Genomic DNA, 25,096 nt, shown 5'->3' on the forward strand with positions numbered 1-25,096 from the left:
ATGGCCGCAAAAGAGATCTTTCCATACTGGGACAGGCTAGGACTATGAAACAGGAACCTCTGGGGTTAGGAGACCACACACTGGTACCACCTCCTTGGAGAGGAATTTAGCATTATTTAGGAAGGTTGGCCCAGCAACTCCACTTTTAGGGTACTTGGCCTGGAGAAAGCCTCCCACCTGTGTAGGAACAGGTATTTCTCGGCGGCTTTGTCGGAAGTCGCAAATGATTGGCAATGTTCTAAATGCCTGCCTATAAGGAAGTGGACACCAATGAATGAAGGGGTATTTTAATATGATGGAATTCTAAACAACAGAGAAAATGAACTGAAATAAAGCTAACTGTATCAACATAGATAAATCTGGAAAACAAAATGTGAGTGGGAAAAAAAAGGCAAGTTGCAAATGGATACTTTCAGTGTGATACTTTTATATTTTCAGAACAAAATAGCATCCAATTGTGAGACTTACACAGGCAGTAGAATGGCCGCTGCAGATCCATTCTCCATCCTTCACTCTGCTCTGCATCACTGGGGGTTAAGCTGTAGGAATTCCCTTGTATTCTGGCTTCTTTTAGGGTTTGGCCAAAGGGAGGCACCAGCAGGAGATCAGTGGGCAGAAGAAACGAGGCCATCTGAGTTGGCTATGTCCCTCGACTGAAGACCATGGCTCCTGGTGGTGGCCCCCTCCAAGCTTTGGTAATTGCTCACTCCCCTTGCCTCAGATTTTGCATTCATAAAATGGGCATGATAAAAAAATCCCTACCTCCTAAGGTCATTGTGTGGAGTCGGCGAGGGTAGGCTCCCGGCACAGTGCCTGGTAGGTTATAAACACTCAGCAAAAGTTAGCTTGGATTATTATTAATCATACCCTTTGTCCATTCCTTCAAAGAACATCTTCCGGGCTTCCCTGGTGGCGCAGTGGTTGAGAATCCGCCTACCGATGCAGGGGATACGGGTTCGTGCCCCGGTCCGGGAAGATCCCACATGCCGCGGAGCGGCTGGGCCCGTGAGCCATGGCCGCTGAGCCTGCGCGTCCGGAGCCTGTGCTCCGCAATGGGAGAGGCCACAACAGTGAGAGGCCCGCGTACCACAAAAAAATTAAAAATAAAATAAATAAATTTTAAAAAAGAACATCTTCCCTCTTTCTTCCCCCCCCCCTTTTTAAAAAATAAAATTCTCATGGCTTCCATTAATATGACTTGAAATTTCAAAATACAGGTCCACAAGACATCTCTCATCTGACACCAAGGGAGCCAAATGTGCTTTGGAATTCAGAACTTTGGGGTTTTATAAATGTAATGTGTTTCATGTACTTTCTATCAGTGATTCACATACTTGAACATGAATCAGAATCACCAGGAGGGTTCGGTGAAGCACAGAAGTCTGCGGCCCATCCCAGAAGTTTTGATTCCATCGGTCCGGGGTGGGCCTGAGAATTCCTATGTTTTGCAAGTTCCCAGGTGATGCTGCTGCTGGCCTGGGGACCACACTTTGAGAACTAATGCGATCTACTATATAACATCCCTGGGTCAGCACCCCATAATCAAACATTAATGTTTCTGCTGTGAAATGTTAATGAAAGAATATAAATAGCCTTATGTCAGTTCAGATTAGGTTTTAGCTACTCAGTGAGCTTCTGTAAACCGATGAAAAACCTTTCCGTTTTCAGAGAATTTTGGATTTTGGAAGAGAATGTAAGGAATTGTGGAGTTATAAATGAAATCTCATGACCAAAGATGAAAGCATACAAAAAACAGTAACGTTAGATTATGCTTTTTTTAAAAACTACCCTTGACCCACCACCGGCAGGAATTGTGAAATGTTTGTAGAATGAATGAATGAATGAATGAAAGTGTTTCTCTTTAAAGAGAAAACAGTGCATGTTTTCTATTGGCCACCAGGTGACAGCAATAGCTCTCTAGCAAAGTTGGTGGCGGGGCTGGGGGGTGGGTTGGGTTGTACTGGATGGACAATGATGCTCTTTGCTTTTATATGAGAAAGTCGGGCTGGTGGTAGCTGCTCTGGAAGAGTGTTTGGGAATTGCTGTCGCTGTGTTACACACTATCCCAAAATTCAGGAGGGTAAACAACCATTTTATCCTACTCATGAATTCTGTGCCAAATTCCAAATTTGGAAAGGGCATGGCAGGGACAGCCTGTCTCTGTTCCACGTATCTGGGGCATCAGCTGGAAGGACTCAACAGTTGGGAGCTGGAATCATCTGGAGGCATCTTCACTCACATGTCTCACGATTGGTGCTGGCTGTGAGCTAGGACCTCAGCTAGATGGTCAGCAGGAGCCCCTACATAGGCTCTCTCGATGCGGTCCCTCTGTGTGGGCTAGCTTGGGCTTCCTCACAGCATGACAGCTGGGTTCAAGCATGAATGTCTCCACCCAGCTTCAAGGGGAGAGGACGTAGGCCTCCACAGGATGGGAGGAATGTCAAGGTCACTGTATTAGTTTGCTAAGGCTGCCATAATAAAATACCGCTTAAACAATAGAAATTTATTTCTCACAGTTCTGGAGGCTAAAAGTCCAAGAAAAGTTGCCGGCACGTTTGTTTGCTCCTGAGGCCTCTCTCCTTGGCTTGCAGACACGTGGTCTTTCCCATGTGCTCACACGCCCTGTGTCTCTGTCTGTCCAAATTTCCTCCTCCTGTAAGCACAACAGTCGGATGGGTTTAGGGCTCTAATCCCTAATGGCCTCATTTTAACTGAATCACTTCTTTAAAACCCTATCTTCAATGCAGTCACTGAGGTACTGGGGTTAGGACTTCAACATATGAATTTGGGGGACACAGTTCAACCCATAACAGTCACCCTGTCAGAAGATTATATGAGGTCGGAGATGTTACTACGGGTATCTTGGGGGAAATGCAGTGTGCCCTGGCACCCCTCCTGCGGTTGCCCCACGCACTCCAGTGGCATCAGAGTTTGCTAAGCATTGTACTCCTCCTACCCCTATGCCTTTGAATACGCTGTGTTCTCTGCCTGGGACACCCTCACCTGCCATTCTCTAATGGGCACTCTTATTCACCCATCCAGAGCATCCCTGACCCTGTCCCCAGTTGACCATCATTATCTTTACCACCAGCCTTGTCACACTGGTCACAACCGCTGCCATTTATGGACGGCTTCTTTGTGCCAGGCTAAGTTCTACTGAGCTTATTTAATTCTTAACAACCATCTGTGAGGTTGGTTTTACAGATGAAGAAACCAATGGCTGGAGTGAGGAAGTTATTAGCCCAGTGCCACAGAACAAGTAAGTGGCAGAGTCAAGACTCCAACCCAACTCTGCCTGCTCCAGAGCCTGTGTTTGTCACCTCTTTCCTTGTTGGCCCTTTGATCACCTCCTCTGTGCTGCTCCCACCCCTGGTTCAACCCTCTCGTCAAAGCATCAGTCCCCTGCAATAATTCACATCCCACCAGCTCTGGTCCCATCTGCTGGTCGCACCTGCTTATGCCTGGGCTGCTCCAGGGAAGGTCTGACCTGAGCTGATGAGGGCCAAGCATGCCTTGCACGTTACAGTGTATTTACATTACATGGTAATGCCATCACATTAATGCTTCCCAAGGAACCACACCTCCCGATAGCCACACTTGTGTGTAGCTCCCTCCCACACTGACTTGGGGTTTGTCTGTGTGACTCGCTGTGGTCAGTGGGACACCAGCAAATGTAATGAAAGCAGGAGCTTGAAAAGTGCTCGTGTACTGAGCCTGGCTCTCTTGAAACACTGCCACCTTGTGGACAAAACTGGGGTAGATTGAGGATGAGAGACCAAGCCCGCCGTGGCCACGCCTCCTGGTCCAGGAATCCCAGCTGAGGCCTAGATGTCCCATGGTCTTGAGCCAGTGTGCATGTTTTGTCTTGTTTCTACAAACCTGTGTTTTTATCACAGATTTGCCTTCTTCACTGGCCTCCCAATCTCACGGATTGCCTTCCTTTGCCCAAATTCATACAGCTTGTGAGTGGAGGATCCAGAATTTCAAACCAGATCTGTCTAGAAAGCTATAATAATAACAACTACAACAACAATAATATTGGCATTATTAAATAATGTTATTTATTAATTATTATAAAATAATAATTATTATTATTTTACATTCTTGCTCTAATCCTGTACTGTATATCAAGGACATTATAGATTTTAACTTTAACGTATTTTATATTTTTATCACCAAACTCTTTTCTATGTTTTTCATGATCGTAAACTATTCTTTAATTTCCTGGTTTTTCTCTTTATGTTGGAATGGCCATGATGTTGCCTCTCTGCAGTCCAGTTATCTGCTCTATTATATCAATATAGTATTTTGCATATTTTCTTTTTTTCTTGTTCTTTTGCTCTAGAGCCAGTCTTATGGTTGGTCTGTGCATGTTTGTAGCAGGTATAAGCCAGATCCATGAGGTCCAGCCTCAAAACACTGCTGTCATCATGCAAGCACGGTCCAGCCCACTCCACCCCCAAATGTTACAACTTGACTTTTTTTTCAAACACCATGAAGGGAAATACAAAATTCCCAGAAACTTACTTAAGCCCTCTTTTCCACCCTGTGCACTTACTTCACATGCGCAAAGTCCTTGCTCTCTGCCCACCTCCTGCCTCTCTCTCCTCTGACTCTCTCTCTGTCTCTCTTTTCCTTCCAACTTCTTCCACTTTCTTCCAGCGTCTGCACTTCTGTCTCCCTCTCCCCATTTCCTGCGTCACAAGACTTGCTTAATTATTTGTTGACCACATGACACTACACGTCTGTGATTTTATACATTAAAAAATCCAGGGCTTCCCTGGTGGCGCAGTGGTTGGGAATCCGCCTGCCAATGCAGAGGACATGGGTTCGAGCCCTGGTCCGGGAAGATCCCACATGCCGCGGAGTGACTAAGCCCGTGCACCACAACTACTGAGCCTGCGCTCTAGAGCCAGTGAGCACAACTACTGAGCCCATGCGCCACAACTACTGAAGGCTGCATGCCTAGAGCCTGTGCTCTGAAACAAGAGAAGCCACTGCAATGAGAAGCCCAAGCACAGCAACAAAGACCCAACACAGCCAAAAAAAATAAGCAAATTAAAAAAAAATCCAGTGGTGGGGCTTCTCTGGTGGTCCAGTGTGTAAGACTGCGCTCCCAATTCAGGGGGCCTGGGTTCGATTCCTGGTTGGGGAACTAGATTCCACATGCTTGTCACAACTGAGAGTCTGCATGCCGCAACTAAGAAGTCCACATGCCGCAACTGAGTCCACATGCCACAACTAAGAAGTCCACATGCCACAACTAAAAAGATCCCATAAGCTGCAACTTAACATGCCACAGTGAAGATCCCATGTGCTGCAACTAAGACCTGGCACAGCCAAAATAAATTTGAAAAAAGTATTTTTAAAAAATCCAATATTCTTCATTCAGGTCATTAGTACTAATAAGAGTTCTTCTAGGTTGTTAGATACATCATCAATAAACAAACACCCATGATAAAAATCAATTATGGGACTTCCTTGGTGGCGCAGTGGTTGAGAGTCCACCTGCCGATGCAGGGGACACAGGTTCGTGCCCCGGTCCGGGAAGATCCCACATGCCGCGGAGCGGCTGGGCCCGTGAGCCATGGCCACTGAGCCTGCGCGTCCGGAGCCTGTGCTCCGCAACGGGAGAGGCCACAACAGTGAGAGGCCCGCATACCGCAAAAGAAAAAAAAAAATCAATTATGTTCTTACATACCAGTAACAAACAGTTAGAAAATGTCCTTTTACAAAAGATGCCATTTACAATAACAATAAAAGCTTACAAGGTATCTAGGAATATACCTGCATGATATCTTTATGGGGAAAATTAGAAAACTGTAATGTGAGACATTAAAAGAAACTTAAATGTTTCATAATTTAATAAAAGGAAAGTACACAAAATAAAGAACATATACAAAATCCATGTGAAGAAGATGTATATCCCATTATCAAACCAGGCAAAGGATGTGAATGGGGAATGTTCAAAAGAAATATAAATGACCAGAAATCAAAGAAGTATTCACTAAAGCCATAGTGTGATATAATTTACTGATTATTAGAAAAAGCACTTAAAGTTGGAAATATGTAGGATTGGTCAAAGTGTGAAAAAATGAGTGGATACCTGTAGGGAGAGTGTACATTGATATTGTTTTTGTACAGTGATTTGACAATATTTGTCAACATTTAAAATCTCCTTTGGTCTGGCAGTTTCACTTGTGGTAGTGTATCCTTCCTGAATATGTGTGTATGCAAGGATGTTTGTTGCAGCACTATTTGTAAGAGAATAATCTTGGAAACATTTATTAATATGCCATTCAAAAGTGGAATCATTAAATAAATTATGGCATGAAACATAATGGAATACTATTCAAATGTTTAAATGAATGGGTTGCTTCACAAAGAATGGAAATATATGAATGCAACTTTCGAAGTCTATTATGTGAATAAAGGAAAAAGGCACAGTCCCATTTTTGGTTAGAAGATTCAATAAAGAAAAGATACCATCTTTCATCTTTCAATCTACAATTTTAATGGGATGCAAATAAGTATTCCGACAGGATTATTTTGGCACTTAACAAACTGACTCCAAAGATTATGCAGGAAAATCAAGAAAAATCCTGGAAAGAGAGAGAGAAAAATTTGAAAAGATAAACTCTGCCACATCTCAAAGTGTATTATAAAGTGAGAGTAATAATTCATTATGAATTCAAGAATAGACAGAGAGATGAATGGGACAGATGAGTGAGTCTGAAAGTAGACCGAAAAAATAAGGTCATTTAATAAATAATAAAGATGGCATTTAAATCAGTGGAGAAAAGATGGATTACTCAATGAATACTGTTAGTATAATTGACTAGTCATCTGAAAAGAAATTCCACTGGAGCCCTACCACAAACCTGCACAAAGATAAATTCCAACCGGAAAAATAAATCATGGTACAAGCACACAACAAAATACTATACAGTAATGGGAATGAATGAACCATGGCTATGTGCAACATGGATGCATAGTAAAGACAATGTTTAGAGATGCATAATTGGGTGGTCAAACTATAAAGGTTACGGAAAGGAATACTATAGAAATTGGTATAGTGGTTTCCTACAAGGGGAAAGGAGATTTTGATCAAGAAAGATCATACTGGAGTGTCCTGGTGGGGAAGCAATGTTCTTTCGTGACCATTGTGACTGCATAACTGTTCACTTTACAACTTGTTAGGTTGTCCACTTATGTTTATGCCATTGTATAGTTTATTTTTTACATAAAAATGTTTACAATAACTAAGTATATAGGAAGAAAAAGTAGGGCTTTGTTTTTCGTTTTCTCAGTGTGAGCAAGGCTTTTCTATGGATAACATGAAACCCAAAAGCAATTTCAAAAGACTGCTTGATTTGAGCCCATTACAAATTCTGCATGGAAAAACACCTCCACAAAGTCAAACAACAAACACCCATTATGGGAAAACGCCTGCAATTATATCGTATTTCTTAGTATAGAAGAGCAGAGGATTAGAGAGTGGTTTTTCAGAATCTTGTGAATGCATTATTCATTAAACATAATATAAAAATAAAGACAGGGAAAAAAGAATGTGGCAGCTGTTTTTGTATTGATGTAGGGTGATCTCCAAGGTATACTGTTATATAGTGTGCTAATATTTGTGTAAGAAGTGTACATATATGTGGATATCCTGGATGCATTCTCCTGGTTTTTTTTATCACGTTTGTGGCAGATATACACACATTTTTTTCTGCACATGTTTTTAAAGGGTGGAAGAGAAGCAACTCCACATGCAGTGATATTGAGTGATGTCTACAACAAACGCTACAGACAAACAAAAGAAGCTAGACAAGAGTAGTGTTACTTTTGTTTCTTTTAATGGAAAACTTCAAGCACATACAAAAAGTAGAGGGAGAAGTATAGTGCACCATTATGTACCTATCCCCCCTATTTATGATAAAAACCACATGGCTATTCTTGTTTCATCTATACCTCCCTCCCACTCCCCTCCACCCCACTTGATTATTTTGGAGCAAATCCCAGACATACCATTTCATCTGCAGATACTTCAGTATGTACCTCCATAAGCGCTCTCTCTCTCTCTTTCTCTCTCTCTCTCTCTCTCTCTCTCTCTGTCTCCATACCACTGTCATATCTAAAAATTAAAACCTATCAATAATTCTTTCATACAATCAAATATCCAGACACTGTTCAGCCTTCCCAGATTTTACCAGGAGTTGATCTTCTTTACCAGTTGATTTATTAGCACTGGGGTCTGCAGGTCTACACTTTGTATCTGTGTTATGGTTCAAATGTCTTTTAATACACAGGTCCCCTTCTTTTTATCCCCTTTGCAATTTATTTGTTAAGGGGAAAAATGTTTAATTTATAGGTTCTCCTACTTTGTCCCTTCCCTCCCTTCTGTGCAAGTAATTTGATGGAAGAAAAAAGAAGAAGAAGAAGAAGGTTGTTTATCCTGGCGAGTTCTCTGCATTCTGGATTTTGTTGAAGGCAACCCTATGGTGTTATCATGTTTGTGACAGATTTTGCTCACTTGCCCCATTCAGGTCCACCTTCCACCCTTCTTCACATTGCTCTGCCCCAATAGGCTTCATCATCCAGGCTTTCTTGCCCTCTGGTTTCAGCTGGCTTTGGCCAATAGGGAGCCCTGGTAGGAATGGGAGGGAGGGGGAAGAATGAGGTCAGAGTGTTTATTTCCCCGACTCCCTCCGTGCAAAGCCACCTTGGGTTGGCTGTGCTTCTTGACTGAAGGTAACTGTTCCTCTCAAGACAGCTGTTCCACACAACTGCCTCCCCTTCCAGGTTCTGGTAATTTCTCCCTCCTACTGGCAAAGGCTTCTCTGTCCCTCATTCCAGGATCCTGCGCTATCCTTCACGTTCTGCCTTCACCTTTGTAACAAACCCTCTTCTCATTTTCCTAACCTGAGTGCACCATCTGCATCCTGGTGGGACTCTAATTTACACAAGGTTTCTCTGTCTCCAGTATTTCCAATAAACTGGCAGTTAAGTCTGAAGCTTGATCAGATTCAGACTAAACATTTTTTTGTAAGAATACTTCATGGATGATGTTCAGTATGCTACATCGTATCACACCAGAAGGCACACAATATCCATCCATTACAAAGGTGCCATCAGCCTTCTGCCAAATGGTTTTCAGCTGTCGTTGATCTCTGTCTCTTGCCATTATCAGGAGTTAGCAAATAACGGTATTCTATCATTCTTTCTTCATTCATTAGCTGGAAAAACTCTATAATGAAAAACTCCCTTGCCATCTACATGGTTACCATGGGGCCCAGTTTGTACAGGAAAGGCAGGACCCATGCCTGCTTCTTTCCCTTCTTCCTCTTTATCAGTTTTCAAATGATGAGCCGGATCCTCCAAAGGTAACCAATGATGAATTCATGGATTTCAATATTTGATGTTTTAACCCTTCATTTTTGTTCTTTCTGATGTTCAAGTTGTCCCATTTTTTGGCCAGTGGGTGGGAGCCACTGAGTTCTTTTGATGTGATCCCAGGAGTCTTCAGGAGTCTTTGATCGTTTCCTCACTTTCTGATGCAACAAGTTATTCCAGTCTCATCTTGTATATTTCCTGCCCCAGAACTGGAATCAGCTATTTCTCCAAGGAGCCCTGGTTCCTTTTAATGAGAAATGGCATTTGAGAAGCCACATGAGGGATATTCCTTGCTACTGGGCAGTTCATTATTTCTAGATCATATTTCAGCTAAGAAATTAATACTTTTAGAGAGAAAATACATCATGTGCTCTTACTGATATTTGTGATTCAAATTTAGGATTACAGGACTTTAATTTTTTGATTTTATATTTTTATGCCTTGTAACTTATGCTGAAAATCTTGCTTCATAAACACATTAACATAATTATTTACATATATATACATAAATATTTATATCTGCACAGTAACTATACCAATGCTATTACTAACAACATAATTACTGAAAACAGTACGATTTCTTTGCAGTTCTTTTTTGTTCTTAGAATACATCCCACTAAAGATGTACATTCAACTACTGGGTTTTTTTCTCACTACTGTGAATAAAAGTCACTTAAAGTAAAGTCACCTAATTTAAAGTCACCTAATTAAAGACTTAAAACAAGACCTCTCTGTGTGAGTAAGCTACCAACTTGATGTCTAATAATTAGCTTCATTTGTTTTACTTTGCTTCTGATTTTTAAGGCTTGTGCTTTTATCTCAATTGAAATTGGTTTGTTTCATAATTGTGTATAACATATACACGATTACAGAGCCAAATATAGAAAGCATGCACTGTTAATTTAAAATCATAGTCATAGGAGAAAGAAGAAAATTGCAAAGCTCTTCTAGCCAATACAGACAATTTAAAAACAGCTGTACCTTCATTTTTAAAAACAGAGCTGTCAAATAAAATGCTATTACTAGGGCAACATATAATTAAGCAAGGCTGCCAATTTTTTTTAAGATTTAAAAAATTTTATAGATATCATTTTTTTTAGGATTTTTTAAAAACAGTACATGATTAGACTTCTCTAAAACCCAAGTGACTTAAAAGAATCCTTTGTTACATTTAACATTTGCAACCAAATTCCGAACAGGATGAGAGCCCGTATTTTATCAGAACAGGCTCTTTGGGCCAGTTTTCTACGGCTCTCAGGAGACTGCTTCTCCAAGCTGGCAGGGAAAGAGGGAACATCTTTCTTATCTGAGATACTCTTCACTAGGAATTGTCAATAAGAGGACCTCCAGTCTCAAGGCCAAGCCCTGGAATCCTATTAAATAGCAGGAAGTGAGAAGGGCAAACTCAAACTCAGAATATGTGAAAGAAAAGGGCAATGAGAAGTTTTAAGATTCTGCCTCCAGAATTGACAAAGAGCTAAAACCAAGTTATTTCAGGTTCCCAAGATACACCTCTGCTCTGACTTTCTTCATCCAACCAGATTTCTCTGGAAACACTTAAAAATTTGGTCCTTCTCCAAAATCAGCCCCAATTCAGAAAAGAACCTTTGTGAAATTTTGCATCTGTGTCATTGTTGATGCTCCCCAGAAAGCTGCTAGGCGGTACCAAAGAATCTGTCCCATAACCCATGCCTTGGCACACACAGAGGGGATGCTAGGAGTAACTAACTGGGTGTAGTTGGTAGGTCCCCAAATTTCCCAGTGTATCTCAATAATCTTGTAAGAGGGCTTCCCTGGTGGCGCAGTGGTTGAGAGTCCGCCTGCCGATGCAGGAGACACGGGTTCGTGCCCTGGTCCGGGAAGATCCCACATGCCGCGGAGCGACTGGGCCCGTGAGCCATGGCCGCTGGGCCTGTGCGTCCGGAGCCTGTGCTCCGCAACGGGAGAGGCCACAACAGTGAGAGGCCCGCATACCGCAAAAAAAAAAAAATAATAATAATAATAATCTTGTAAGAGATTTCTACTATCAGGTCCAGAATGTGGGAAAAGCTGCCAAGAAAAGGGGAAGATCATCCCCTCCCGGCCGCACCCCGCCTGTTTTAGCATTTGGGCGTACCTTCTCACAATGGCTAAAGGACTGACTATGACAAAAGCTGGCAGGATCGCTATCGACAAAAAGGGTTAGTTCATACTCTTGGAATGCCCTTTACTATGAATAATGACCAGGGCACGGATACTGCTGGACTAGAAAGCCTTACAGATTTAAAACAACGATGAAATCCAATCCAAATTACTGCTCAAGTGTCCCAAGCTGGGGAATGATCCAGCACGCAAAGAGGAGCTTTACCTCCCTCCACCATTAAAAGTAAAGAGTTTCCAGAAGTCTGTCCAGGCTAGGGAATGCCCATCAACCCGACTCCCAGGCAATCCCCGGATGGTTGCCCAGGCTGGGAAAGGTCTGGCATGGTAAGGTACAGGCCACCCTCAGTCAGGTGTTTATCAGAACGTTATGCAGGCTGGGGAGTGCCAAGCAGCTGAATTCATTCCCCAATTCTTGTCGTCCAGGTTGAGGAATGGCTGTCAGGAGGATCCCACTGCATTTCCTCTGGAACAGCGAGGCACCAGCCCCAGGGGAAGCCCCCTCCCCCATCCCTTTCCGCCTTCCTGAGAAGAGTGGGCAGGCTGAGATTAGTGGCCAAGGAAACGTCCTCCTCCTGTCCCAACTTTCCTGTCCCAGGAGGAGCTGACGAGGAGGTAAATGTAAAAGACCATCTTTTTAGATTTCTCCAAGACTATTGACTAAATAAAACAATATTAACAATGTAATGTGGAACGTAAGTAATAGTAAAACATAAGTAGAACAGAAGTAATAGTAAAACACATGATACCAAAGGCAAATTCCCAAAGCGGCAAAAGGAGTCATACATGGTAACATTCTTACATTGTATGTGAAGTGTTACAGATTGATTCATGGCAGACTGTAACAAATTAAGGATGTAGACTGTAATCTTTGGAACAACTACCAAAAAAATAATATAGAGAGGCACAATTAGATAGAGATGAAATGGAATACTGAGAAATTACACGTGGCTAAATGATGTGCCTTGGTCAATGAAAGTGGAGTAGCTGTGACATGTGTTACTTCTGGGTGGAAGCATTTCAGAGCCGGTGCTTGACTCTAGATGTTCTTTTCTTGCTTTGTGTTGAGATGGCAGGATCCTAAGATGGTGTGCAGTGATTGTGCCCAACAACAATTCCCCCCGACCTACACACATGCTGACGTTCACTGAACACGCAACATAGGAAATAAACCTTGTGTTAAGCCTCTGAGATTTTTAATATTTCATGGATACACCTGCATTCCTGGAATAAAATCCATTTGGTCACCATATAGTATTTTTTTAAATGTACTGATAGATTGTTTGTAAATAACTCACTTGTGTTTACTTCATTGATATCTTTGAGATTGGGCTATGATTTTCTTTGTGTGTGTGTGCAACAGGGCGGGGGCGGTGGTAATCTATCAGATTTTGATAACAATGTTATACTCACTACCTAAAAATAATTTAGATGGTTTCTTCTGTTTCCTGCATGCTGAAAAAGTTTAAGGAACATTGGAAATATCTAGTCTTTAAAGGTTAATAGAATTCTGTGAACTTAATTGGACTTGGAGTTTTCTTTCAGGGGGTAGCTCTGGGGTACCTTTCTTTAGTTCATCTATGGAAATAGGTCTGTTTGAACTTTATGTATCTCTATTAGGACCAATTACATTTTCCTAAAGAATTAACTATCTCACCTAGATTTTCAAATGTATTTGCTCAGACTTGTGCAAGGTAGTTATACTTTTTTTCCTATTTTGATAATTGTTTCTTTTTTATTTTGTGTCTTTGTGCTTTCTCTATTCGTCTCCGGACGCGCAGGCTCAGCGGCCATGGCTCACGGGCCCAGCCGCTCTGCGGCATGTGGGATCTTCCCGGACCAGGGCACGAACCCGTGTCCCCTGCATCGGCAGGCAGACTCTCAACCACTGCGCCACCAGGGAAGCCCTAGTAGTTTTAAAATTTTGTTGGTCTTTACCTAGTAGGTTTTCTAGTAGTTCTTAAACTGTGTTGAACTTTTAAAAAACATACCAGCTGATTTATTTTTACCATTTTTGTTTTTTAATTATTTGGTTTCTTTTATCAACTTTCTGGTTTTATTCATTTCTGTTAGAGTTGGATGCCATTTAATTTTTCTTTATTGTGTAAGTCATCTTGTCTTTTTTTTCCTAGAGGCCAGAGGATTTCTTTTTTTACCAACACTTACAGTTTGACATAATAATTTTGCTAGGATCTTTCTTAGAGTTAACGCTTCTGAGTCAGTTTTCCCAACCATGCACATGGTGTGTCTTTACAGTATTTACATTCAGGGAGTTTTCCTTTCAGAGGGAGAAAAGCTCTATTGAATTACCATTTTATTTATTTTATTTTATTAATTTATTTAATTTTGGCTGCATTGGGTCTTCGTTGCTGTGCGCGGGCTTTCTCTAGTTGCGGCGAGTGGGGGGCTACTCTTCGTTGCGGTGTGCGGTTTTCTCATTGTGGTGGCTTCTCTTGCTGCGGAGCACGGGCTCTAGAGCACAGGCTTCAGTAGTTGTGGCACACGGGCTCAGTAGTTGTGGCTCATGGGCTTAGGTGCTCCGCGGCACGTGGGATCTTCCTGGACCAGGGATCGAACCTGTGTCCCCTGAATTGGCAGGTGGATTTTTAACCACTGCGCCAACCGGAAAGTCCCTGAATTACCATTTTAAATATTTTGTTCCACTGTTCTTCTTCAATTCCTCTTCAATACAGGTCAATATAGTTGAATTTTCTTCTTCAACTATATTCAGTTTGATTCAATTTCCATTGCCCTTTTCCTTACCTATAACTTTCTCTAATTTTCTTTCATTTTTTTCCTTTCTTTTCAGTTGGATATCTTCACCCTTGTGCATCTTGAATTTAGGTTTATGAGATAATTTTTCCTTTTTATTCAGTTTCTTTGCTGAGTCCTTCCAGTTCCCGTTTCACATCTACCTCTGCTCAAAGTTTTTCATTTGCTTTGTGACTTTATTTGCATTGGCTTGTCTAATTTTTTTTTAAGATTTTTTTTTGATGTGGACCATTTTAAAAGTCTTTATTGAATTTATTACAATATTGCCTCTTTTCTATGTTTTGGTTTTTTTGGCCACGAGGCATGTGGGATCTTAGCTCCCTGACCAGGGATCAAACCCACACCCCCTGCATTGGAAGGCAAAGCCTTAACCACTGAACCGCCAAGGAATCCCCTGGCTTGTCTAATTTTAATTCATGCTGGAATGCTGCATTACAGTTTTCTTTTGCCTGTAGTGGCTATTTCTTTTCTTTTTTCTTTTTGGTTCTATCTACTAAAAAGTATTGGTCTTTTCTTACTGTATCCCCATAAGAGTGCCGCAGTTTTATTAATGTTCATATTTGGGCATGTTAAATTTACCTAAACGGCTGTCAGCAGGAGGATGTGGACAAGGAGCAGGGCAGGGAGAGGGTTTGGGCTTTCTCAAGGGCTCCCCCTCCTGGTGCTATAGGGAGAGACAAATTGTTTACCATTTGGCACCTTTCTGTGGTCAGGCTTCCTCTGATCCAAACTTGCTTTACTAAGTCTCGAATTGCCAGCCCCTTCTGTGCTTCCCTTCACGCCACCTCTGGCTTCCACGGTGCCTCCCTCACCCACAGAAGGGGTGCCTTTCCAAGACTGTCAGCTCTGGTCCTGTGTGCTTTCCAAGCCCCTCCCTTTCTTCTCCATCATTGCCAGTGCTCACCGGGGAATAAACCTTTGTTGTTATCCAGATTCTGATATTGTTAGGACTCCTCCCTCTTATGGGCAACTTATTTGCTTCTTTATGGCTTCACAACTTCCCATCCACACTCAGATTCACTCCCAGGCTCAACCTGGCCATCTCTGTTAGTTTCTCAGGGAGGCCACAACAAATTATCACATGCTTGGTACCTAAAACAACAGAGACTTATTCTCTCACAGTTCTGGATACCAGATCAGGTGTCATCAGGCCACACTCTATGATGGCTCTAGCGGAGAAGCCATCCTCACCTCTCCCAGCTTCTAGTGGCTCCTGGTATTCTCTGACTTGTGACATCTCTGCCTCTGTCTTCACATGGCCTCTGTCCCTTTGTTGTCAAATCTCCCTCTCCTTCCTCTTATAAGGACACCATTCATTGGATCTGGGGCCCACCCCATATCCAGGATATCGTTATCGAGATCCTTAACTTAATTACATTTGCAAAGAGTCTATTTCCAAATAAGCTCACATTCACAGGCTTAGGGCCTGGACATATCATTTGGGAGAAGAGGGGACACAATTCAAACCACTACTTACACCGCCCTGACTTTCCCTATAGCACAGACTCATCTTGAACTCATGGTGACTTTGGTCAATGAAAATGTGGGAGATGTCTCCTGAGTCACCAGGACAATTAGATTCCACGGGACTCCCTGGGCCCAAAAGGAAAAGGGGCAGATGGGCGAGGGGCAGAGAGAAGAGTGCCTGGGCCACGGTGGGTGCTCAGAAACAGAAGCTGAATTGGAGAATAGAGGACTTTATGGAAGGAAGGGAACAGAAAGGGAAACACACCAGAGTCTGTCTGTGTGACCTCCCAGGGCTCAGCTGTCTTAGTCGAGTTGTGATGCTCACCTGGCCTCCCTGACCTTGGCTGCTCCCCAAGGTGAGGCTCCTAGACACCAAGCAGAGGAGTGACAAGAGGACAGAGGTTTGCTGGGCAAGGGGAAATCCTGGGGCTGCCCTGGTTGCCAAGGGCTGCAGGAGGCTGAATGAGGGGAAGCAATGGAAAGAATGAAGTGGGGGGAAGGGGAAGGCTCAAGTCCCAGAAATCCCCAAGTTACCAGAATGCACTTGAGGGATTTGCCTGTTTTTCCTATTGGGTTTTATCCAGCAGCCTCTGCATATGCCTGCTTCTATAGGAACGACCCACAGGGTTTTGAGGGCCAGAGGGGCCAGCAGAGAGGCCAGAGGGGTAAGAGGAGGTAAACCTGTTGCTAGAGGATGAAAGGATGTGGCTTCCAGCTCAGGGTCCTCCCTTCCTCCCGAGCACAGCCATTCCGAAGACCATCAACCCCCATCCCGGCATTTCAGTGAGCCCAGTCCTTGGGAGGGCCCTAGGGAGAGGCTAGGAGTCCAGATACAGCTGCCTGGCCTAACGTTCTCCTTTGCTCTGCCAAGGTACTGGACTTAGCCCAGAGGCTAGAAGTACCAGACCCACCCCACTGCTGGATCTCATCTTCATCACAGCTCCTAAATAACGATCTCCCAAAAGCCAGGCACTATTTGTGAATTTCACTTTATGATGCTGTCGATTTGTGCTTTATACACTTTGAGGCTATTTTATCAGGGGCACATAGGTTAGGTTCAGGCTCGTTCTATCTTTTTGTGGATTGTTTATTACTAAGTAAAGTTTCTCTTTCTAATAATACTTTTTGTTCTAAAGACTATTTTCCTGATGTTACTATTGCTATAACAGATAAGTTGCTCAGTGTTCATCTGCCTGGTTTACCTTCCATCCCTTTACCTTTTTTTTTTTGCAGTACGTGGGCCTCTCACTGTTGTGGCCTCTCCCGTTGCGGAACACAGGCTCTGGACGCGCAGGCTCAGCGGCCATGGCTCACGGGCCCAGCCGCTCCGCGGCATGTGGGATCTTCCCGGACCGGGGCACGAACCCGTGTCCCCTGCATCGGCAGGCGGACTCTCAACCACTGCGCCACCAGAGAAGCCCTACCTTTTATCTTTGTATCATGTTTTCAAGGCATCTTTTGCAAACAGCTTACCACTATATGTGTATTTTAAAACCAATCTGTTTCTTTTGATAGGCCCATTTACTTTATGATTAATACTTGAACTCATTTATACCATTTTATTTTGTACTTTTTATTAACTAGCCTACCTCTTCTCCCCACCCCACCCACTCCCAAACTTTCCTTCTACTACTGGATTTGGCTTTCCCTAATGTTTATATTTACATGCTCTATTTCTAGTCTCTCTGAGGTTTACCCTTGCTGCATTAGTGTTATTTATTCAGGGAGTTTATCCCAGGTTCCTCATTTCATGAGGGCCCAGGCTACACATCTGGTCCCTGGTTAGGCATTTCAAAACTTGTAGTCCCTACCTGCCCTGAGGGCTTATTTTTCAAATAAGCCCTGAAATCTCAGGCTTGCCTCAGTGCCAACTTTTGGTTACCAATCTGGCTATGATTTTTTGTATTCATTTCTGATTTCCAAGGTTTTCTGTGATATCCATGATTCTAAGTTCAGCATGACAACTTTTTAAGTTCTACTTTATCCCCACTTTTTGCATAACTTTGTAGCAGGTGCAAGGGGGTCTTTCTGGGTCAGCTTAGTCTGCCATTTTCCTGAAATCCTTAGGTGATTTCATTCATTATCTCATTTAATCTTACTACAGGATAAAAGGAATTATTCCCATTTCCTAAATGAGGGGATAACTGTCACACTGTTCTCTTTGTTTCATGTTATTTTAAAAATTTTCCTCCTTAACGAATCCCTAATTAACAAGAAGTTAATGGGTTTTATTTTTATTTATTTTTAACCTACACTTTTAGAGTAATGCTAGCTGCTGTAACAGATTAGGCCAAAGCTCTCAGTGGCTTAACACAGTAAGTTTATTTCTCATGCACTGAAGAATCTCCAGGGTCTCTGCCCCAAGCAGTCATTTAAGGATTCGGATCCCTCCATCTTGTGGCCCCATGCTCCTCTTGGGCCTTAAGACAGCTCTCTATTCAGCCAGACGACAGGGAAAGAGAGGCTCTTGTGGGAAGTTCATGGAAGCCAGCCCTGGAAATGGTGTATATCTCTTCTGTCCATATCCTACTGGCCGTAAGTCAAGTGGCTACCTGTTTGACTGCAAGGGAGGCTGGGAAATGTAGTGCAGCTGTGTGCCCAAAGGAAAGGGAAATGGATTTAGTGAAAAGCCAGTCTCTCTGCCTACATTTTTTAATCCTCTGTTCTACCATTTCCTAATTATCTGGAAATGATTTAATTAGAAGTTCTGTAATGATAAACTTCATCTTATTCATTTAATCCCTTAGGGAGGCATGAAATAATCTTTGCATATGCTATTTGTATGAATTCAGTTTCTCCATTTCTTGGTTTAGCGTTCTCTGCCTATATTTTAACACTTAACACTTATATTACTCTTAACTTCTATTTTCTTACCTTTTCGCCTTCTTTGTTGCTTTGGTAAAACTTTTTATTTCCAGAAGTGCCAATGGAAGGCAGTGGGGGCAAAAGGAGGGACACCCCTACCACATCTTAGCTGGGGAGAGAGGCCCTAATCGCCCTAGGTGGCCAATCAACCTTCACGGTTGCTCTGACTCAAACCCAGAGCCGGGCTGACCCCCCATGCCAGACTCTCCCTCTCCTGGGCTATCCCCCTCCCACAACCCAGACAGAAGCCCGAAGCTGGGCTATGGGAATCTATTCCTTCACGGCTGCCCTCAGATTATTCAGCTACAGCCGCACCCACCTTCTCTCCACAAACAGTCCTGGCAGGGTCACAGGGAAGACTTGAGATGTCTCAATGAGTAGGGCTCCCAAGCTAAGGGGAAGCCCTCAGTGTGGACCCCTGATTTGTTCCTCTCAACAGGGCGGACGAGATAGTCTCAAACTGTCTTTGTTCACAGATTTAGTCATTCATTTATCTACACAACCAGTTGGTCATTCTTTCAAAATCCTGTGAGCCCACAGCACCCTCCAGGCCCAGCACCGGGCTGTGGATACTCCAAGCTGAATGAAACCCTCTTCCTGCCCTTGGGGAACACTTTACAGTCTATAAGAGACCATCTGGGGGCAAAGAAAAAGCTCTCGGTACCGTGATGAGTGCTGCTGGTGGTCTGCGTGAGGAAGGGCTGACAGGTGTCAGCAGAGGTCACAGCAAGCTCAGTGTGAGGGCTTAGAGATAAAGCGGGAGAGCTCAAGGTCCAGCCTCACCACAGCCCCAAACCTCCTCAGTTCCAGGCTACGGGCACCCCGACTAGGCCCGACTTCACACCTGTTGTTGGACTATGCTGTAGCCCAGCTTACCTGCCCACCCAAGGTCCTTCCTCACCAAGGCTGGACTTCCAGGACAATCCTTCCACCTCAGCACTGCTGTTCGGGCTGTATAAAATGTTGACTGTGGGAGAAAGACTCCTGTCTCCCCAGGCCTACGGCAGGCAGCACAACTCCTCTCCCCAGCAACGTGATATGGAAAGCTCTCCCAGGAGGCGGGGCCTGCCTTCTTCGCATCTGTCCTTTCTCGGCAGCTCCCTTTCGCTCTCACCATCTCACCGGGCCTTGGGCCCAGCCGTGGACGGCCTGGGGCTCCCCGGCAGGGCCGTGGGGGGCCCTGAGTCGGCCTGGATCTTCCGCTTCCTCCTCCACCACCACTGGCCCTTCCCGGTCTTCGGTATTGAAGCTCCGGAGAGCTGGAGACGCAGGTGACCGTCCTTGGTGAACTGCAGCAGCAGACTGGTTCTGAAGTGGCCTCCTCAGAGGGCTGGGCCAGACATCCCCTGGGATTTAAACGTACGGATTCTGTGACAAGGACGCTAGCAGCTCTGGAGCCTTCTGGGCTCAAGCACTGGGTGTGTTTGAGAGTTAAAATTCTCACCAAGCAATCTCTGTATAAGAGAGGGGTTATCTGTCTGTTTATGATGAGGCTGCAAAGGTCCAGGGAATGTGAGGTTGTGGCTAAACTGAAAAGGCTCCACGGCTCACCTTTTCCAGTCTGTTTCTCTCTTCGGAAAGACCTGAAAAGTTAAGCAGCCAACACACTCACAGGAAGAGAAGTTTTAAAAACTGTAGGAAGGCCTCACATCGTGGAAAAGTTTCCAGCAAAGAAAGTACGAACAAGAGTCGGCCCACTAGCCCCACACCTGCCCATTCAGAAGTGGGCACCGGGCAGGCCCTAACGGAGTGACTTTGTACTATCCGGTTCCCCTCTTTGGGCCCCCTTTTCCTTATTTCTAAGCAGAAACAGAAGAAGGAAGGAAATATTTCTAGCCCCTGAGAGTTTGTGGTTGATTGCTCTTAGGATACAAATGTTACCTTTTTACCTGTATGTGAAAGAACTCCACCTGCTGGACGTTCACACAATTTTGGAATAAATTTAGAAGACTACCTATACTGACAATATAAAATTTAAAGGATTTTTTTAAAAAAAACAAGAAAGGCTTTAAAATGTGGTAAGAAGGAAGCCTGTGCAGACTGTACACCTCCATTCCCCACCCTGTCTTCATTCACTGCTGCGGGAAGTGAAGGCCACGGCTCATCCATGGCTCAGCAAAGACAGCAGGCCACCTAAAGTCCCTTCACCGCCAACGCCCCCAAAAGAACACAGTTGCAGAGGGTAACTCCCAGTGGCGCTAAACTGTTCTCCCCAGGAGAAATCCATCTTGCAGCCAAATGTTCCCAGCAGACTCGGGCTGGACACAGCTGGCAGAGTCACCGTCCTGTCACACTGGCCGATGTGGCCCAAGGTCCCTGGAGGGGCCCCTCTGCTACGCCTGCTCGCCGGCCCCGCCTCCGCTGGCCCCCGAGCCTTTGCCGGATGCCTGGGCTTCTGTGGAGCGCGAAGCCTGCTTGGGCAGGCGGATGGGGACGTACACGTTGGAAGCACAGTGCTCCTTGAGGTAGCCCCCTCCCTTCTCTTCATATTCCTTCCTGGTGATCCAGACGTCCTCATTGTCCAGGTGGTCCAGGGCCCAGTCGCGAGCACCATACCAGGCGTCCAGCACTGGGTTCGAGGCCAGCTGGACCTGAAACACGAGCAGAGCACTCACTGGACGGGCGTCTCCCATCAGGGTCCGAGGACTGAATGCTCAGCAAGGCCAGCTACAGCCCCTACATTTTATCCCCAGAAATACACACCCAGGAGGGCCCCCTTTAATTCCAAGATGGGGCAGGACTACCTCTGCACCCACCAAGGAGAGCTGAGTGAAGTGCTCCAGACTCTTCAAGAAATCACGCAAACATGCAGAGCCTACCGGACACGAGCTCACCGGATACGTGGTTATCAGCTACTTTACCAACGTCAGAGCTGCCACTCAGGGTGGGAGAGGGACCAGCTGCCCTGCCTCCTGCCCCATGCTGTAGACCACAAGCCGTCAGGTGGAGAGACTTGGAGGGAAGGCCTTCCTGGACGGGATGCCCTCTCTGCCAGCAGAGGGAAGCAGAGGCTGATGCGAGGTGGCTCTGGCCGCGGGGGCAAAGAAGCCTCAGGGGAAATGAGAGCAGAGAGGCTGACCTGGGCTCTCCATGATGCTGCCAGCGCTCGGGTGCCACTGCTTATTAGGAGAGCAGGGCCGGGGTCAGCAGCGCTGTGAGTGCCCCTCAACTAGGCTGAGCTGGGCACTGGGCGGACCGCTTTCCAACTCTGATCGGGCCTCCTCTTCTCTGGAGTCGCCTGTCTGACCTCCCACCTCCCTCTCCCTTGCCCCACCCATAGAAGTCCCAGGATGGAATGGTGGTTTTGGAATTTTCTGAAGTAAAGGGCAGGTGGAATCAGCACAGGTGGAGGAAGATGAGGTGAGACTTGCGAGAAGGGACCATCAACAAAATCAGGGTCACAAAAGCCCCGACCGCTCTGGCTTAGAAAGTGCTGGCGACAGAACGAGCGGAAGGCGCTCGCTCACTCTGCACCCGGGAAGTGCTCACTGTGATAGATCACGAGGAGGACTACGTGCTGAATCCTGTGGGCCCTTCTAGCGAATCGTGGAACCTGGAGTGTTCTTAGGGACCCTCAGCACAGCAGCTGATGTCTGTTTATCACACACAGGCTCTGGGCTGAGCACCTGACAGGCAAGGCGCGCTGAATGCCGGCAACAGGCACCAGGACGATCCCCGTCGCACTGCGGAGAAAACTGAGGCCTGGCAAAATTCAGTGACGGCGGAGCCGGAGTCAGGACCGAAGCCCCGAGATCACACCCTAAACGCACAACACATCGTGCGGCACAGGGGGCCACAGCCAAGCCCCCAGCAGGACGTGGAAGCTCTGCACCACGTGTGCCCTGCACACTCCCCTCCCCCACTCCTCTTCACAGCCATGAGCTCCAGCCACACTCAGCTGCTCGCCACTCAACAAGTTTGCAGCCCCCGAGCCTCTGCCCCTGCTAGTCCCCGTCTGGAATGCTCTCTCCAGCCCACTGCCCTCCACACTCTCTACCTGGCAAACACCTCCTCATCCTCAGAAGACACCTCCAAGAAGCCTTCCCTAGGTGCCTACGTCTGTATGCCCCTCACGCTGTGCATTATCCCGGCCTATTCATCTGACTGCTGCCCCCTCGGAGAGCAAGCTCCCTGGGGCCAGGGCATCTGGTGTCTAGGACATCTCAGCATCCCAACGTGCCTGGTCCGCAGCAGGAGCTCAGACCATGTTTCTTGGTGATCTGGAATTTGGTAGGTAAATTATGGGGCATCCACACCATACAGTCATTTTTTAAAGTATTTTAGAAGAATAATGACACGGGAGAAAACGTTCACGAAAGGCTAAGAAATTCAGGTTACAAAGCAGTATACATTCAAATGTGCAGAAAATATGTGAAAGAAAGAAAAATCTCCCAGTCTCCTAGCGGATGCCTTATTCTCAATGTACACTCTTTTGTACTCTCTGAACTTTTACTATATGCAGGCCTTCCTTTGTCAATTAAAACAAAGAAATACGTAAAATATGATTTCCATTCTGCTTTAAAAATTAAACACAGGGCTTCCCTGGGGGCTCAGTGGTTAAGAATCTGCCTGCCAATGCAGGGGACACAGTTTTGATCCCTGGTCCGGGAAGATCCCACATGCTGCAGAGCAACTAAGCCCATCACCGCAACTACTGAAGCCCGCGCACCTAGAACCCGTGCTCCGCAACAAGAGAAGCCACCGCAGTGAGAAGCCCGCGCACTGCAACGAAGAGCAGCCCCCGCTCACCACAACTAGACAAAGCCCGCAAACGGCAACGAAGATCCAATGCAGCCAAAATTAAATAAATAAATACATAAATAAAAGTAAAAAAAAAAGAAAAAGAAAAGTAAACACAGATTGAAGACCAGAAGGAAAGCCACAAACGTGTTAATAGTGGCTATCTCTGGATGATGGAATTATCAAGTAATTTTTCTCATTTACACTTTACTACTTTTGCAACCAGAAAACAAATAATTAAGGCTATTTTCGAAACAGCTGCTAACATGGACAATTGGTACCTGAAAGGAAGACTGAAAGGGTCTCATCTCCAACAGCTCCTTCTCGATTCTGACCTTCATCCCAGGATACATCATGTTCCCGCCAGTGAGGAAAACGTTCTGAACCAGCAACTCCTGAACATCCTTTGGGTACCTGGGGACAAAATGATTTCTCTGCTCTAGTCCCTCCAACTTGAGTATTGGAAGAGAATATGGATGTGGAAATGCAAGCTCTCAGTACAAAACAGAAAATGTCTATGCAAAAAGTTAAAAAAAAAAAAAAAAAAAGCCTTCCATTTTTCATTTGTGTCTTTACAGAATGCCAAATAGCTAGCCAAAACCTTAATTTGAATGGTCAATCCATTTCCTTAGCATGATTAAAATGTGCCTTTCTAATACATGTTTTCCTTAAAAACTGACTTTATTGAGGATTACTTTAAATACATTTGGATGAAGCCTGACAAATTTATATACCCATCAACAGCAGTAACCATTACACAGTAACCACCACCACAACCAAGATACAGAACATTTCTATCACCCCCAGAAGTTCTGCCTCTCCTTTTGAGGAGCCATCTCTCCACTTGTGCTTTTTTTTTTTTTTTTTTTTTTTAACTACTAGTTTTATCTTATTTGTGTTTGCTCACTTCCCCACCCACTGCTAGATAAAACTCAAAGCCACTCAAACTAAGTAGTTGCAATGGCTTTTCTTCCTTGCTAGGTGTAAGTTTCCACCCTGTTTTAACCAATAGCAACCAGAGTACCACAAAATCATGTTCCCTACTTGTTCAAGTTGTATTAGGAAAACTCACACTGCAGGAAAATACCTGTATAAATGGGTGCAGGGGAGGCATGTTCTTGTAGAAATGCAAACACTTAAATAAATAAAATGCAAGGTGGGGAAAAAAAACTAAGTTCTGCATGTTTTTAGGGTGATTTAGAATCACTAGTCTGCAATAATGTGAAGATTTATAGGAAAGCCAATGCACATATATCACGTTGCCCAAATTTTTCAAAGAAACTCTTAAAGCTCCTCAAATCAAGCAATTACACGTTGAGCATTTACATGTTTAGAAATGAATTAGAGAGCCCTAACTCTGTGCCACACTTGGTGAGAGAGAAAGAATACAATCTGAGTGCAACAAATCAATGAAAAGGAGATGCCCGGCCATCAAATCCACTGTTCAATTCAAGATTCAAGGAAATGGTTCAGGAAAATAGAAGTAAAAGAAAGAAGTTTCAGTCTCACCTGTCCAGAATGTACTGGAGGGTCTCAGCTACGCCGGCCTGCTCCTCCCCGATGAGAGACGGCTGGAAGATAATTTCTGGAGCTCGAATTCTTTCTGTCCCAACAAACAGCTGATGATATGCTGCCAAGTTAAACACGGGCTTTAAAAACCCAAGGTTTAGAAGATATTTTTAGGCCATGAGAACAAACATCCCAGTTGCCAGTTTCTTCT

The 25,096-nt window shown here is 44.6% G+C and overlaps 1 protein-coding gene across 15 annotated transcripts in view; it reads right to left on the minus strand.

The window, feature by feature from the left end:
• Positions 1–2,453: 2,453 nt before the first annotated feature.
• Positions 2,454–25,096, minus strand: part of ACTR5 (actin related protein 5) — a 38,695-nt gene continuing 16,052 nt past the window's right edge. The window contains exons 7-11 of one of the 15 annotated variants that reach the window (XR_010836353.1): positions 24,886–25,025; positions 23,658–23,790; positions 20,081–21,227; positions 19,513–19,982; positions 18,075–18,361 (exon numbers count right to left, since the gene is read on the minus strand). Coding sequence is in view for 7 of the 15 variants with exons in the window: in XM_059036305.2 (XP_058892288.1) it covers positions 20,970–21,227; positions 23,658–23,790; positions 24,886–25,025 (531 nt within the window). In the remaining 8 variants the exon portion in view is untranslated. The other 14 variants (XR_010836354.1, XR_010836352.1, XR_010836348.1 and 11 more) reach the window with 14 other exon arrangements.

Source organism: Kogia breviceps, chromosome 14, assembly GCF_026419965.1.
Source record: "Kogia breviceps isolate mKogBre1 chromosome 14, mKogBre1 haplotype 1, whole genome shotgun sequence".
NCBI classification, from domain to species: domain Eukaryota; kingdom Metazoa; phylum Chordata; class Mammalia; order Artiodactyla; family Physeteridae; genus Kogia; species Kogia breviceps.